Here is a 13,850-nt window from a genome sequence, read left to right as displayed (position 1 = left end):
AGCAGTTGGAGTAGCAAGAAACACAAGTGTCTGACGTCTTGCACGTTGAATCATAGATACACAGGCTTCTCTTTCGTAGTACATCGTGTTCTCAAGGCAAAACTCTATGTGAAGACATTTCACCATGACCCTCTCCTAGAGAGCCGACAATGAAGTGCGCCTAGCCTGAAGCTAGGCACTTGTCCATTTCTGGGCGTATTGTTTGTGTCGAGGGATCGCCGCGCGTCTCCTAGGCGTTGTGTTTCGTTCCGAATTCGAAATATCACGCAAATGAGAGCAGGCAAGGCGAGGAGCCGGTGGATCGGGTCTGTCTTGCACGAGTGTAACCTCATGTCGTCAATTCGCTCAGCCTAGATTCCCCTGATTAGCAGGGCCATCGACTCCACTGCGGCGAGTATGAGCATCATGACGTTGTTCTAGGTTTTCGAGAATGGGTAGGGAGTGTGCCATTGTTTGCAACATCTAGCACATGCAAACAAGTAAGCAATCCATTGGCTGTTTACGTGGTATTCCCAAAAGCTCGCATGTAGGGGCGACGTGGGAACCTAGCATCTCAAGATGCGCGCGTAGTTTTGCATCCAGGAATGGTCCGGGAAGATGTATCGAGCTCTTGCGCCGCAGATCCATGGTCATTGTGTCTCACCAGGTCAGCCTTGTGGCAGGCATTCATCCCGACAAGAACTTGGCAAGAAACATGTCCATGAGTAGGATGGCATATTTTGTCTTTTCTTCCACCAATCCTTTGGATCGTCCTTCTGACCCTTGGTCCTGCATGTGCTGCAACCGAAAATAAAACGTGCTGCGTGCGGAGACGGATGCTAAACAAGCACACGACGATCTCCCGCCTCGATGTGTGGTCTCGCAAGACGTGAGCTTGCAGGGCGAGCAAGGAAGGGTAGCTGCACTGCAACCCTCAGCCGGGCTCAAGTACCTAGGTATGTAGGCGTTTGCAGTCGGAGTCGTCAAGCGAGTGTGTAAAATTGTGATGCATAATGTGTGTGGACGTGGACGTGCGCTTGTGTGGGTGGCCGAAAAGGGCGGGGCAAATTTTCCACATGTCGTCTGCTGCATGTGGTGTCTTGGTGTAGCGACTGACTACTCCGTACTACTAGCATCAATTGATGCCGCCCGGACCCTTTTTGATTTCCTCTCTCGCGCACTTCCATCATCGACAATCGACAACCTCGCCACTCGACTATATCCTGCCAGCCATCTCGTCAATAGCTAGAGCACAGTCCAGGTTTCGACAGCAGCCCGAAATCTCGCGTCATTTCACCAACTCTGCTGGGGCTTTGCCTTGTCGCCGTTCGACTTCTTCCTGATTCCACCGACACTCCCCGAGGTCTCGGCATATTTTAATCCATCACCCCGTCTACACTGCCTAGGCTTCTCCTGCTTCCATCTCCCTAGGTATCGTCGTAAAAATGGGCAACGTATGCGAGAATGCCTCTTGGCTTCGGGTTCTCACGACGAGTTTGCTGACTCGGCGCTTAGGGAGCCAAGGCGCAGCAGAAGCGCGAGCGCAACGCCAAGGACAGCAAAGTTGCCAAATCGCAGCTCAAAGTCGTATGTCACTGCGCCCTTGCGTTGCCCTGTCCGTGAAAACGCTCTCCTTTTCTAACGCCGATATGTGCTCTCTCCAGAACCAGCAGGCCATGAATATTCAATGCCAGGTCTGCAAGGCTACCTTCCTGTCCACCACCAAGGGCCCTGCGTACGTATCGACGTCCCTTCTTCCCTCCGACTCCGGCATCGACTCGTTCAATCTTCAAACGCTGTCAACTAACGTCTCCTTCTTTCGCGCAAAGGCTGCAAGAACATGCTACCAACAAGCATAGCAAGGACATCGGCGCCTGCTTCCCCGGAAAGACTCTATAGTCGCCCTCGTCAGGCTGGGCCGTCTTCAGACGAGGCTCCCCGTCGTGCAAGTCGATAGGAGTCTGGGGCAGAGGGGATGAGCGAAAAAGCATAGACACGATTCACTTAGCACTGGCCCCCGCACCAGGGGAGATTGGTGGGCGCGGCAGTGGACAGAGGAGGACGTAGTACTAAGTTGTCGACACGGTGATGGCCTGTGATGCACCTTGTTATACGAGATCAACGTTCTGTATGTCTGCTCGCCGCGTCCTCCCACACATCCCGCCTTGTACACATGCAATCCACCACGCATGCCATCAATGAGCCTCGACCGCCCTGGGAGCAGCACCAGCAGCTGAACCCTTCTCTGCAGCGCTCCTCTTGGCTGCCGCAGCCTGCTCCTCCCTGATGGCCCTCAAGATGTGCGGATACCATCTCTCCCCAACGTCCGGATGGCTCTTGACCCTGTTTCTCAGCGTAGCCTCGCCCAACGTCCTGGCCGCCGCCCCCGCCCTAAAGGTAAACTCGACATCATCAATCCTCCCGCCCGACCGCTCGACAACCCGCCTCCTCTGCTCCTTCACATCCTCGGGCACCTTGCCCACGCCCACCGTCTCCAAATCGTCAAACTCGGCGTCGAGCTTGGCCCCCTGGAAGAATGGGATGGAATACCTGGCCCCGGACCCGGCAGACGGCGACAGCACTCGATGCGTCGTGCTCACGCAGACGCCCTGCGTCAACGCCTCCATGCCCTGCCCTATCGCCACCACCAGCGTGCCATCAATCGGCGGGCAGTCGATCCACTCCCCTTGGACGTTTTGCACCTGCAAGCCACGGTGCGGCGTAGCTTGGAGCAGGTAGCTCGTCAGCATGCTGTCCTTGTGCGGCCCGACCCCTTGGCCCTCGCCCTCACCCTCGGCCCCCAGCTCCCCCATGTCAGGGTACTTTACTATCTTGAGTTTGTGCTGCTGGTCCTCGTCAAAGTACTTGTTGAACGCGTCGCTAGGCAGCTCGATTGCCTCGGCGATGAGAGACGTGAAGTAGATGGACATGCTGCCCATGCGCCTCATGTACTCGGTGTACGTGGCCCGGAAGCCAGGCGCGTACGTCTCGTCCGGCCACTGGTTAGGCGCCAGGAGGTTGTGGTACAGAGGCGCGCTCGGCAGCGGCACAGTATGCTCGGTGGACAGGTCAATCTGTTCGCGGTGGTCGGTTTCGCCGGCCGTGACTTCGGCAGCGAGCCGAGAGTACCCCAGGAATGACTTGGCGTTTCTCATCTCGATCCTGAGCCTGGCGAGTGTTAGCCCGGGGCCGTGCTCCGAGTACGGGAGCGGATGAGCACCTACTTCTCTTCGAGGGGCACGTCGAAGAACCCTTTGCCCTTGCAGATGACATCTTGGACCAGCTCGTCTGGGATGCCTGCGTTCCGGAGATACAAGAAGCCGACTTCTAGGAGGGCGTGGCGCAGCTGTCGGAGGAACGCGGGCTTGGTGGCCTCGTCCTGGGCGAGTTGTAGATCGAGGATGGGAATGGAAGTGAATGACATTGTGTCGCGTCCGCACTGTCTGGACATATAACCGAGGGCGTTGCTCCCGCTCCTTTCGCCAGCCGGACGGGTGAGTCGGTAGCAGAAAGCAAGACGCTCGGCATGGCGGTGCAGCCCATCGCGCTCTCTTGACGTGCTCCGAGAATAGGAATGGCGTAATCGCATGACCCCTCTGTCGAGCTGGCGGGATTCGGTTCCCCGGGTGCCACTTTTCAGCGCCACTGCCGGACCACTGGGGGGATCGGATCCCCGAGTTGCATCCTTTCACGTCATCTCAGTTCACTTTGCATTGACCTCGGTTGGAAAGTACAGTATATATTGCTGTCGTCATACCCGAAGCTGGCTCTCCCAGGAACAAATGACAAATGCGCCTTGTGCATACGTCTCCGTTGTATATACATCAAAATGCTCCCAGTGACGCCCCCTCATTGCTCGGCAACAGGCTTTCTGGCCAAAAGCCCCGTCACCTTGTAGAACATGTCCTCGATAGATGGGGCGGCAAATGCGGGTGCCGCGTCAAAGATTTCCGTCAACGACTGCTGAGGTATGACACTGCCGTAAGCATCGTCTTCATCGTCGTCGCCCATGTCAACGTCGTCGTCTGCCTCTTTGGCGTCGTCCGTGTCATCTTCGCTGGCAGCGTCCGTTTCATCTGTCTCGAGTACTTCTGCGGTCGTCGTGTCTGTGGCGACAGCCCCGGAGCAGCCGTCCAGTTGGAGATCTTGTAGTGGCTGAACCGTTGCAATAGACGACGGGTCAGAGCCTTCGGCAATTACCCAGACCTGGGCCGCGTCGTCAAGTGCAATGAATCCACTTGCCCCCGGGGCCGACACAAGGCTCACAATTCTATGCGGCGTGCTCCTAACGAGCAAAGGCTCTGGATCTTCCGGGTCGAAGACACCAATGCTCGATGCACCACCGATAGGGAGCGTGACAGCAAAGCGGCCCGAGGTATGGTCAACGGCAAGTTGATGCAGCTCATTGACTCCGTAAAGCTTGGGCACTACAATTCCATATTGTAGCCCGTCGCCAACGACGTCATACACCCTCAGGTCGTTGGACAAGACGATAATGAAAGAACCTAGGGCCTGAAGAGATTGAAGTCTGCCATCCCACAGCCCCTCAAGGGTCTTGACTATTTGCCCAGACGCGACGTCAACCACGTATATGGCCCCGGAGTCAACGGCCCCGAAAGCGACAAACAACGTGGAGCCGTCTTCTGAAAAGACAACTCTGCCCTGGACCTCAACATGCTGGGTTGGATCCGTAAAGTCTGTGCCATTTTCGATTCCAGTGCCGTCGCCGACACCAATGACTTGAACGCAGCCCCAAGACACAGCATCCTGACCGGTCGCGTCCTTCAAAGCGACCCCGTTCTGCTGCCGAGGTCTCGGTCTCCACAGACGTATAATCCCGTCAGTTCCGACGGTTGCGAAGCAGTTTGACGTAGGATCAGATGCCAAGTCTAGGACTGATTCTGGGCAGGTGGTAGAATGAGGCGCGTTGATTCTGGACACCAAATCCATCGACTCAGCACCATCTCGAACTTGCCAAAATTTGAGGTAAATCTCGTGCCTCTCGCGCATGAACTGAACTCTCAGGTCTGGAGAGATGTTTTCCACGTCTCTGGGCGCAGGTTTCCACTCGTCAATGCTAGCAAGCCACTTTCCGTCTCCGGAGAATGCAATGTTTGTAACAATCGGCTCGTCAATTGGGTGTCCTCTGCTGCTGAGATTAACATCTGTGGGTTGTGTTCGTGCCAGCGCTTGCTTCGAAATGCTAGTAAATGACTCCAAATCAAAAGACTGCATCAACGGCATGGAGAGGTTTCCTGACAAGGTCTCCTGGCGGCCGTTGCCAACGCAAACGTAGAATTTTGATGGTTCTGAAGGCCTAATAGCAGCAGGGATGGGTCGTCGTGAGTGTTCTGATATGTTCCACACCCGTCGAACAAGTAGGTCCTTTGGTTCTGAAACGTCGACAGCCGCTGACTGAATTCCGGCAATGTAAGCAGTAGGCTTCATTTCAGCAGTGGACAAGATCATTGCCGAGTTATCATCCAAGTGGACAACGTAGGAGGAGCCAGTATGTGAGACCACAATGTTCTCAACGCTCCCAGACAGATGAGGTAGAAAGTCTTTCCTCGATGTGTCAACCTGCCAAATAACGAGAACATTCTCAGAACCGCCAGATATGAAATAGTTCCCTGAAATAAGTAAGCGGTGAGCCCAGATTGGAATGAGCGCAGGACGTATTTACCATCTGCTGACCACTTTACTGCATGGACGGCTTTACGGTGCCAGTGGTACTTCTGTACTTGAATTCCATCCTTTACAAATTGGGCCTTTCCAGCAGACATGACATGGGACAAAGCATCCCGGTAAACATAAATGCCTCCCCTAGCACCGCCGATAATGACATCAACAGCTGTATCTGTCCCCACGTGGCCTTTCTTGTTCCCTGAGAACCGTGGATGTAGTCTCATGTCGATGGATGTGATGAGGTCAGGAGAATCGAAGGAGAACGTTTCGTATCGCAGTTGGTCAAGATTCTCAGCGGTGGTTGCAGAGGCAGTTGCTAGGAACAGTCGATCCTGGAATGCCCCCACAATGACCTGGCCGTCGTCACTGGTCTCAAGGATTTGAAGGCCATATCCTGGCTTCTGGAGAGTCAAAATACTGGCTGACTTCTGCTTGTCACCGTCGACTAATTGGTACGCGACAACGTCCATGCGGCTCGGTTTTTCCGACTCCGCGACCAAGAGGATCTCTTTGTGTTCAGTAAAGGCCGCTGGTATAACCGCCAAGGCTTTCGCAGTACTTGAAGATGTCTGAAACGCCGGGGTCGGGATGTCGCCTTGCGTCCAATTAACACAGTAGATGTTCCCATCGGAGCATGCCACCCAGGCTAACTGAGTGTTATGTTTCGACAGACGAGTTGCCACAATATGAGCAGGAGTTGCGCCCTTGGAAGCTGACGTGTCGAGAGTGCTAATTGGAATACGTCGAACAAGAAGGGAGTCGTTGGCGTTGAATACTTGAAGAGAGGTGTTGTACGTCAGGATGAGGTATCTGTCGAGGAGTTAGAGCAAGCCGATGCATCATTTGAAGAGTGTCTCACTGTTCGTCTTCCGTAAGAATGGGATCAATGTCCAACATTCGGCCGCCCATGGGCTTTGAGACTCGCCAGCCAGCCTCTCCATCATCAGACTGCCGAATCACTTCTTGTTGACGAAAAGCACCGAGTCCTACGGCCAGATTTTCTTTGTTGGGTTTTCCTTGCTTCAATTTTGGCGGCGTTCGCACGTCGTCGCCATTGACTTTGGCTTCTCGGCTCTGTTGTCTATGTCTCTTCGATCTGATGTCGCTTTCATTTATGTCCCTCTTTCGCTTTTTTGTTTTATCATCCTTGGCCCGAGGGCCCTTAATCCCAGTCATCGTCACAGATGTCATCTACGAGACACGTATTGAATGTACAAATGGCAGGTGAAGCAAAGGGCCGTTGCACAGGCAATTTTTGAGCCCATCGACAAAGTCGGCCTGGGCCTGCGCTAGCACACAAATTTTGGTCCCGCCAATGGACTTTTTGCCGATAAGATAAGACATCTGGCAAAACCTCGGAATTACGCCATTTTCAGGAACAAGCTTCCATCAATAATATCAGCTAAAGAACCTTGTCACGATCAAACCTTTTGTCCATCTGGCTACAAACACACTTGTTCCAGCATCAGCTACGAAAGGAAAAATATTTATCATGATTATTCCTATCCGGTGCTTCTCTTGCGGAAAGGTGCGCGTTTACGAAAATTCCACATGTTACCGCTACTAATGTTTGCAGGTCACCGGGGACCTTTGGGAACGCTATCTCCAACTCATCGCGGATCCGAAGAAAACCGACGGGTAAGCACTGACTGGGCAATTTACCATCGAAAACACACATGTCTAACTCTGTTTACCAGTGACGCCATGGATGAGCTTGGTCTGAAGCGCTACTGCTGCCGTCGCATGATCATGACCCACGTAGATCTCATCGAGAAACTGTTGAAGTACGTCAAACGAGCTGGTCTCTCCCATATGGAGGTTGCTAAGTAAATTCCTCTAGATACACGCCAGACGGCCGAAACGAGAAGAAGCAACGACTCAACGAACTGGCATGAGCCTGGATCATTTGCTGTCAACGAGTGCATAAGTCGGCGTTTTTGGGTCGTTTTTTCGTTTGTTTGATTTGATGCTGGATCTGGCGCTGGGTGAGGCCATACTGTGGTATATTTCAAAATTAAAAGCTAGCTTGTTCTCGGGCCTCTCGAGAGTCAAGTCCAATACGGCCAGGTCCCTGCCAAGAGCTGGTTCTATTGAAGTCTCCGACCCTGGTCGTTGGACAAGGCCTCCTTTCAGAAGCACAGAACTCAGACAAGTTTCCATATCTTTCTGTCGTATTTACCGAGCAGTGAAAAGGTTTCACTTTCCGATTTTTCATCAGGACCCATTCAAGAGACTCAAGTTGACAAATACTCGTTCAAATCTTTACTCTGGTCAATAGTGTTACTGGATGACGGTTGGGATATGACCTGTTGCCTGAGACAACTCGTTGTCATCTTAATACCTATTCGCTACACACCAAAGGATTGAGCTGTGCGACTTCCTCTTGGGCTGGTCTCCATGTTCAGCTCGGGATGCCAGATATAGCAGGTCACCGTTACTCTGGCCAAAGTCAAGCCGTGAATCCATCGAGTACTCATGACCAAAGTATTCGAGCAGAGTAACTCAACAGCGGAATTTCTTCTCCGGCCGTGATTCTGGTCATTTCTCACATCGGCAACTATCGAGATACTTACCCGTTGCTACTCAGATCCATGCCATAGGAAGGGATTTTGGCTACCGCCAAGTGTGCACTCGCACATTGTGTTATAGTGGTGAATGGAGATATTTTGGACAACGTACGTTATGCCTCATTTAATTAAGTCGCAAGCTCGCTGTGTGTGCCAGAAGTACATCATTCATGGTAGCCAAAACATACTTGATTGAATTGCGGCATATTGACGACACGAACTAAGCAGGGTGTCGGCTTCCGGCAACGCATCAGACCAGTCTCCAATAGCGCGTTCAGGACTAGGCTTTATGAATACGCTGTATTTCATAACCGCAATACAATTTCAGGACAGGCCTGCTATCTTTCCCAGCTGCCGAGTTGCTCCGTGTTTCGGTCCAGAATATGCTAAATATAAATCGTATCCGCATTAGTGTAAGCTCATGGCGGCAAACGACGCAATGCTTTCAACTTGGCTTGCTGTCATACCTGAAACCATTGATCAGGCCGTCATTAGCGTCGCGCAGGACTGGAGAGGTCAAAGTCTGCAATTGACGGCCATATCGCGGCTACGTTAGCCAATAACTTCCCGCTCGGGCAGACTTGGTTTCCCGATCAAGCTGGCTGCCGTGGAACCCATGCATAGAGCCATGGATTGCGGTGTTCACGGTGTGCTGGCTGTTTGCGAGGGCATCAAGTAACTGCGGTCATCCAGCTACCACGCATCGAGGCTGGACGCACTGCGCATGGCTTGCCAGGATGTGTCAGTCCGAGCGAGCGAGCTCTTTCGGCAAGCGTTGATAATGATCTCATCTAGGACCCGGGAGACTCGCACGCATCAACCCTTGCTGTTGCCATGGCCCATGGGGACTGCTCCTTCCCATTGCAAACTTCCAAAATTTGTACTTCCCCACTTGGCATGGCCTCCTTTTCAGATTACTCACCTGCACGCAAAATCGCCTTGAGCCAACGGTGTCGACTCTATTTTCTGCTGAGAAGACTTTGTTTCCAGAGGCATTTCAATCCCCCAGTCATTCATTCAGGTCTGTGGCTCCACTTGCCAGACCTGATTCGGTGTCGAAGCCGCCGTGACCAGATCTTTGGGACCAAACCAGCCATTGAGAAACAAGCCCAAGAAAGCCTACGTCTTGGGTTCGTCCACGACAAATACGCAGTAGTTACCATTGCCAGTACAGAGTAGCGGTGGATATGACACGCCTTGGGTTGTTGTCGTGCTTTTTTCCAAAGGCTGAGACGTGGTTCGAACAGGAGCAGCCAAGGTCAAATGTTACCCGTCAAGATACCACAAAATACCAGTCTAGACCAGTTTATGCTCCGAGCGCGTCGGTCACACAAGCGCTGCGAGCTCGTGGCTGGATGCTTTGCGAGGCAAGAACTTGGCAGGTCAAGATATCATACAAGTCAGCCCGACCAGAATGTTGGCTTCCGCTCTGCAGAACCCCAAGACAGGCAAGAGGTGCTTACTAGCTACGAAACAGGTCCATTGATATCATCTCGGACACCCCTCCCAAGCCGCCCGTCATGTTGCACGCTGCCGAGAGGTTTCGCGTCACGAATCCTCCATGGCATACAAAGCATACCTGAGGCATAAGCACGGTAGTCTCCCACATGAGCAGGGCAAAGGCGGGCAATCAGCATCAGCATCAGCATGCAAGACGATGGAGCCAGCTCCCGGCACATCACACCCCTCAAAGATGGGAATGTCTGTCAACGAATGCCACCTGTTGCCGGAAGCGAGCCGCCGTCAACCTACTCGCCAGAGTTAAGCGCCGAGGCCTGTTGCGCCCCACGCGTTGGCCGCATTGGGGCCCGTCCTCAACCTCCACAACCACGAGTAACGCGATATGTGACTGGCTGGGACAGAGAGAGCTCTGGGCCGTTGCGGTAAGAGGCGATGGCGAAAAGAGCTCGGACCTAGGCTGATTTGGATGCCACACCAGATTGGATCGAGAAGAGAAGAGCCAGACAGCTTTGCCCGTTGGAAGCTTCGCTCTTCATTACGCGTTGCTTGTGGGAACAAAACGCTCACATCTATTTGGGGCATAGCGTATGCGACTCGAATGCTCTGGTTGACGCTTGTCGCTCTCATGGTGCTGCGATTCACATTAATTGACCAACAGTCTTTCTGCTCGAGTTGACTGCCATCATCCGCCGAGCTGCCAATGTTTCCCGGAAAACCTTCCGAGTATAGTCCATTGAAAGATGGGGATCTGCCTGCCAGATTGTAGGGCCCAAGCTTGCTAGTTCAAGCCAATGTTATCGCCAAGGTAACGATTCCTAACTCACAAGGCTCCAAGCCTCTTCATGTATGGATCTAGCCATCGCCAAGAGTACCAAAACACCCTTATCGACCTATACTCTGGCTGGACACTTCAAATATTTCCGGTAGCCCATAAGGATGATATCTGGAGGTTTCTGGCTTCTTCTTCAATTCTTCGCCGGGTTCGATCACTGACCTGTCCATCCGCGCAGGTTGAACCGACAACCTGGCGCTTCCAACAAGCAACGGCCATGTTCTGCTACGTACCGCTATAGCAGAAGAGCTCTCAGGGGTGCCATTTCAGCCTACTGCAGCCTAGCTGGATGCATACATATGGGGTCCAGTCACCCTTGTCTATAAACCAACCTGACCGTGACCACTCATTACGCGAAAGCCTCTTTCAAACCACAGCCGCGCACTCGTTACTCTCGACACTGATCCTCCCAACCCTGCCTCTGGAGGAATATCTGGCCGGACGTCCTCTTGGCGCTTCTATTCTGGAAGCTTGCCGGTGAGCCAGGCCGATTTTTGTGGCCTCGTGGATCACCTCGTCTCAACCACCGTTGACCCACGGTCTAAGACAGTTCGGCGGCGAGGCATACCTCACTTCATTGTGGCTTCGGCTTCACTGTGGTTCTTGAACTGGCTGAACTTGCAGCTCGCCGAGGCATGTGAAAGAAAAGTGCGCCGCAGGCTTACATCACGTTAATGCAGCCCTTTGATTCATATCTATTGTTCCCATCCTGCATTGCCTCCGATTCTTCTGTCGATCCCTCGTGCATTCATTCCAACACAATCATGGCTATTGAAGCACCTCTTAGATCATCAGCCGGAAACCTGCGATTTCCTTTAAATAAAGAAGGTGATATTTCTGCTTCGCCAGAAACCGAAGGACTACCATCGCCGTACAGAGTCGTGTAAGTTACTTTCCCATTGACCTATGCATGACGTCTTCTAACTTCCTAGATCAGCTCTTCCCTTCCACCTGTAACAGACTCGGTCATGCTGCGGTCAAACTCCATCAACCGCGTGTCTTCAAACTCTATGAACGTTCTGAGCCCAAGTGACATCGTGGGACCATCTCCCGTGACCTCGAATGGGACAGAAACCACGGAGATTGAGGACGATGCATCAGAAGAGGTAGAACAGACATCATTTGAAGATGAGTCTCAACGCTTAGAAGTACGTCGCCCACATATCAAGCGTCAAGTCCTTTTGTAACTTATAGATAGCTTCTCGTGCTCTCAACAAATTTGTCCGAGAATTTTCGGCAGGCAAGTGGTGATGAAGCCGTCTCAGTCATTCATGCACCTGAGAGCTTTGCTAGCTGGGTGGGTGCTTCGGTTTTCGTGGATTCGATGCATTCTTCGTTGAGAATTGCTTGGTGCTAACATCTGCCAGACCTCAACAGAGTCCACCGCTCAACAAAGCCAGCCTAGCGAACGGTCCTTGCCCAGGGGGGAGGAGAAAAACTCTTCCGCACTCCAGAGTTCTGTTCAAGAGGTAAGCCAATGGGTCAGTCGATCTATTAGACAGGCTACTAACCCGCTGTTGCTTACAGCCCACATCACATCCTCCTCGGCCTCCTATTTCGACAGATGTACAACCCGTTCGATACAGCAATGACAGCGCAACTCCCCGAGCTCAGGATCTTCAGGATATATTAGCTGATGGGGGCCGGTTGAGATCCAGTAGCACTAGCAGTCTCGAAAGTATGTTTTCACAAGCTTTCCGTTGAGATTCTATAGCTTACAAGCAGAAAGAGATCGATGAACAAATTGAGGCTGAAGTGGACGACGACGATGCCGAGGACGACTATCCTGCTAATCCATTTCTACGGCCCGTTCATGATGAAATCACAGCTCTGCGGGCCGCGCTAAAGGAGTGTTGGACGCTCTGCAACACGCTGGCTAGCCTTAGTGCAATCCACAGAGCACAAGTATTCTACAGTTCTGGCACGCCAGACGCCTATGAGAAAGCTTGGAAATCTTGCTGGAAGCTATGCCAGTGCCTTTACGACAACCAAGACGAAGATCTGGCTTCTCATAATGTGAGAACGAACCTGGAACTGTGTCGAGACTTCTGTCAAGCTCTTTTTGATGTCCGTCAAAAGAAAGACGAGACTTCTGACTCAGTGCTTCGCGTGAGCTTTGAGCTGAACAACCAGTAAGATACTTCTGTGACAGATTGTCGAGAAGCCGTTGTAGCTAACATAGGTGATGCAGCCTGTACAGCGCCCAAGATAGTAGGAAGCTCCCAGAACCGTTCAGGGAGAGAACCCTGGACTTTTACATCACACTTTGCCATCGCCTGATGAGACAGCGTAGTGAGTTGGCAGAAGAGACTGATCACCTCCTCAGCACATGCTGGGCCTTGGCCGAAATGCTGTTCAGTCTTCGTCAAACCAAGCGGGATGGAAACCCGGTGGATGAGGAATTACTTGGATCTGCTGTACAAGCATGCTGGGACCTTTGTGACATTTTCAGAGACGGTTGGACCCAGATTCGCCCTGACAGGAATACCCCTAGACCAAGCCAAACGAGCTTTTTCTCCCAGCAACCTGTTGAGCAATCTGGCAGAGAAAGCCGACAATCAAATCGCTCCTCGTTGCACTCAAAAAAGGCCAGTGTTAAAAACAGTCATCAAGAGGAACGGCCACGCAAGCCGCCACCCGGGCCGGAAACTCCTGTCACTGAGTTCGAAGATACTCCTATCTCACCGGAAAGTGAATCTCCTCAGATGCCCAACATTATGGTACTCGGGGCTCCCAGTGACACGGATCTCGGGGGAAGATGGTCGAGTAACACGTCCAACATGTCCAGCTATTCGCGAGGTAGTAATCGAACTTCGAGTACAGCAACCAAAACCACCGCGACGGAAGATCCCAACATCTCAAGACCAAAGGTCTTGGTCCTCCGAGCGGCTATGAACATGGGGTTCAATCGAGAAGCTGCCCAAGAGGCTGAATCAGAGTCTATAATATTCCTCAAGTTTGTTCAAGGGCTACCCGCGGGCTCGTTCGGCTCCCTGTCTAGTCATGCCACCCTTCTGCAACAATATAAAAGCTCTGTTCTATCAGACAACTTCATTCCACGGAACCAACCCTTGCCAGTGCGTGGGAAACGGGTTGTAGCTCAGGACATGGCGAAGAGTGTCCTGGCCATGAGCAACGTTTCACCGCGATATGCCTACCTCCGCGATCTTTTTAAATTTGTCTTCCAATTTTCCCTTGATGAAGCTGAATCACGAAGGAATGTTAGTATTTCGGTCTAGAGTTTGAGTTACGAGTTGGACTTTCAGCATTTATGGTTTTATTTGATTGGAGACGAGATCGCTTTGTTCTTTTCCTTTTCTGACCAA

The 13,850-nt window shown here is 52.3% G+C and overlaps 5 protein-coding genes across 5 annotated transcripts; 3 read left to right on the top strand and 2 right to left on the bottom strand.

The window, feature by feature from the left end:
- Positions 1-1,424: 1,424 nt before the first annotated feature.
- Positions 1,425-1,878, top strand: MAM_05340 (putative protein family SERF; the record flags this gene model as incomplete). Its single annotated transcript, XM_040824138.1, has 4 exons — positions 1,425-1,433; positions 1,495-1,566; positions 1,644-1,714; positions 1,809-1,878. 4 exons carry the CDS (start codon positions 1,425-1,427, stop codon positions 1,876-1,878), a joined length of 222 nt encoding a protein of 73 aa, XP_040677850.1.
- A 296-nt stretch (positions 1,879-2,174) lies between these two features.
- On the bottom strand, positions 2,175-3,403 carry MAM_05339 (Oxoglutarate/iron-dependent oxygenase; the record flags this gene model as incomplete). The annotated part of the gene is made up of 2 exons (XM_040824137.1): positions 2,175-3,147; positions 3,204-3,403. 2 exons carry the CDS (start codon positions 3,401-3,403, stop codon positions 2,175-2,177), a joined length of 1,173 nt encoding a protein of 390 aa, XP_040677849.1.
- Positions 3,404-3,828: 425 nt separating this feature from the next.
- Positions 3,829-6,840, bottom strand: MAM_05338 (WD repeat-containing protein 75; the record flags this gene model as incomplete). Its single annotated transcript, XM_040824136.1, has 3 exons — positions 3,829-5,609; positions 5,663-6,474; positions 6,524-6,840. The coding sequence occupies 3 exons, from the start codon at positions 6,838-6,840 to the stop codon at positions 3,829-3,831; spliced, it is 2,910 nt and encodes a 969-aa protein (XP_040677848.1).
- Positions 6,841-7,156: 316 nt separating this feature from the next.
- MAM_05337 (DNA-directed RNA polymerases I/II/III subunit 10) lies at positions 7,157-7,559 on the top strand (the record flags this gene model as incomplete). Its single annotated transcript, XM_040824135.1, has 4 exons — positions 7,157-7,192; positions 7,241-7,302; positions 7,362-7,448; positions 7,505-7,559. 4 exons carry the CDS (start codon positions 7,157-7,159, stop codon positions 7,557-7,559), a joined length of 240 nt encoding a protein of 79 aa, XP_040677847.1.
- Positions 7,560-11,288: 3,729 nt separating this feature from the next.
- On the top strand, positions 11,289-13,763 carry MAM_05336 (uncharacterized protein; the record flags this gene model as incomplete). Its single annotated transcript, XM_040824134.1, has 7 exons — positions 11,289-11,407; positions 11,462-11,672; positions 11,723-11,821; positions 11,892-11,993; positions 12,052-12,202; positions 12,254-12,656; positions 12,716-13,763. 7 exons carry the CDS (start codon positions 11,289-11,291, stop codon positions 13,761-13,763), a joined length of 2,133 nt encoding a protein of 710 aa, XP_040677846.1.
- Positions 13,764-13,850: the final 87 nt, after the last annotated feature.

This window comes from Metarhizium album (assembly GCF_000804445.1).
Source record: "Metarhizium album ARSEF 1941 chromosome Unknown scaffold_13, whole genome shotgun sequence".
Classification (NCBI taxonomy): domain Eukaryota; kingdom Fungi; phylum Ascomycota; class Sordariomycetes; order Hypocreales; family Clavicipitaceae; genus Metarhizium; species Metarhizium album.
This window is presented reverse-complemented; position numbering and strand designations above follow the sequence as displayed.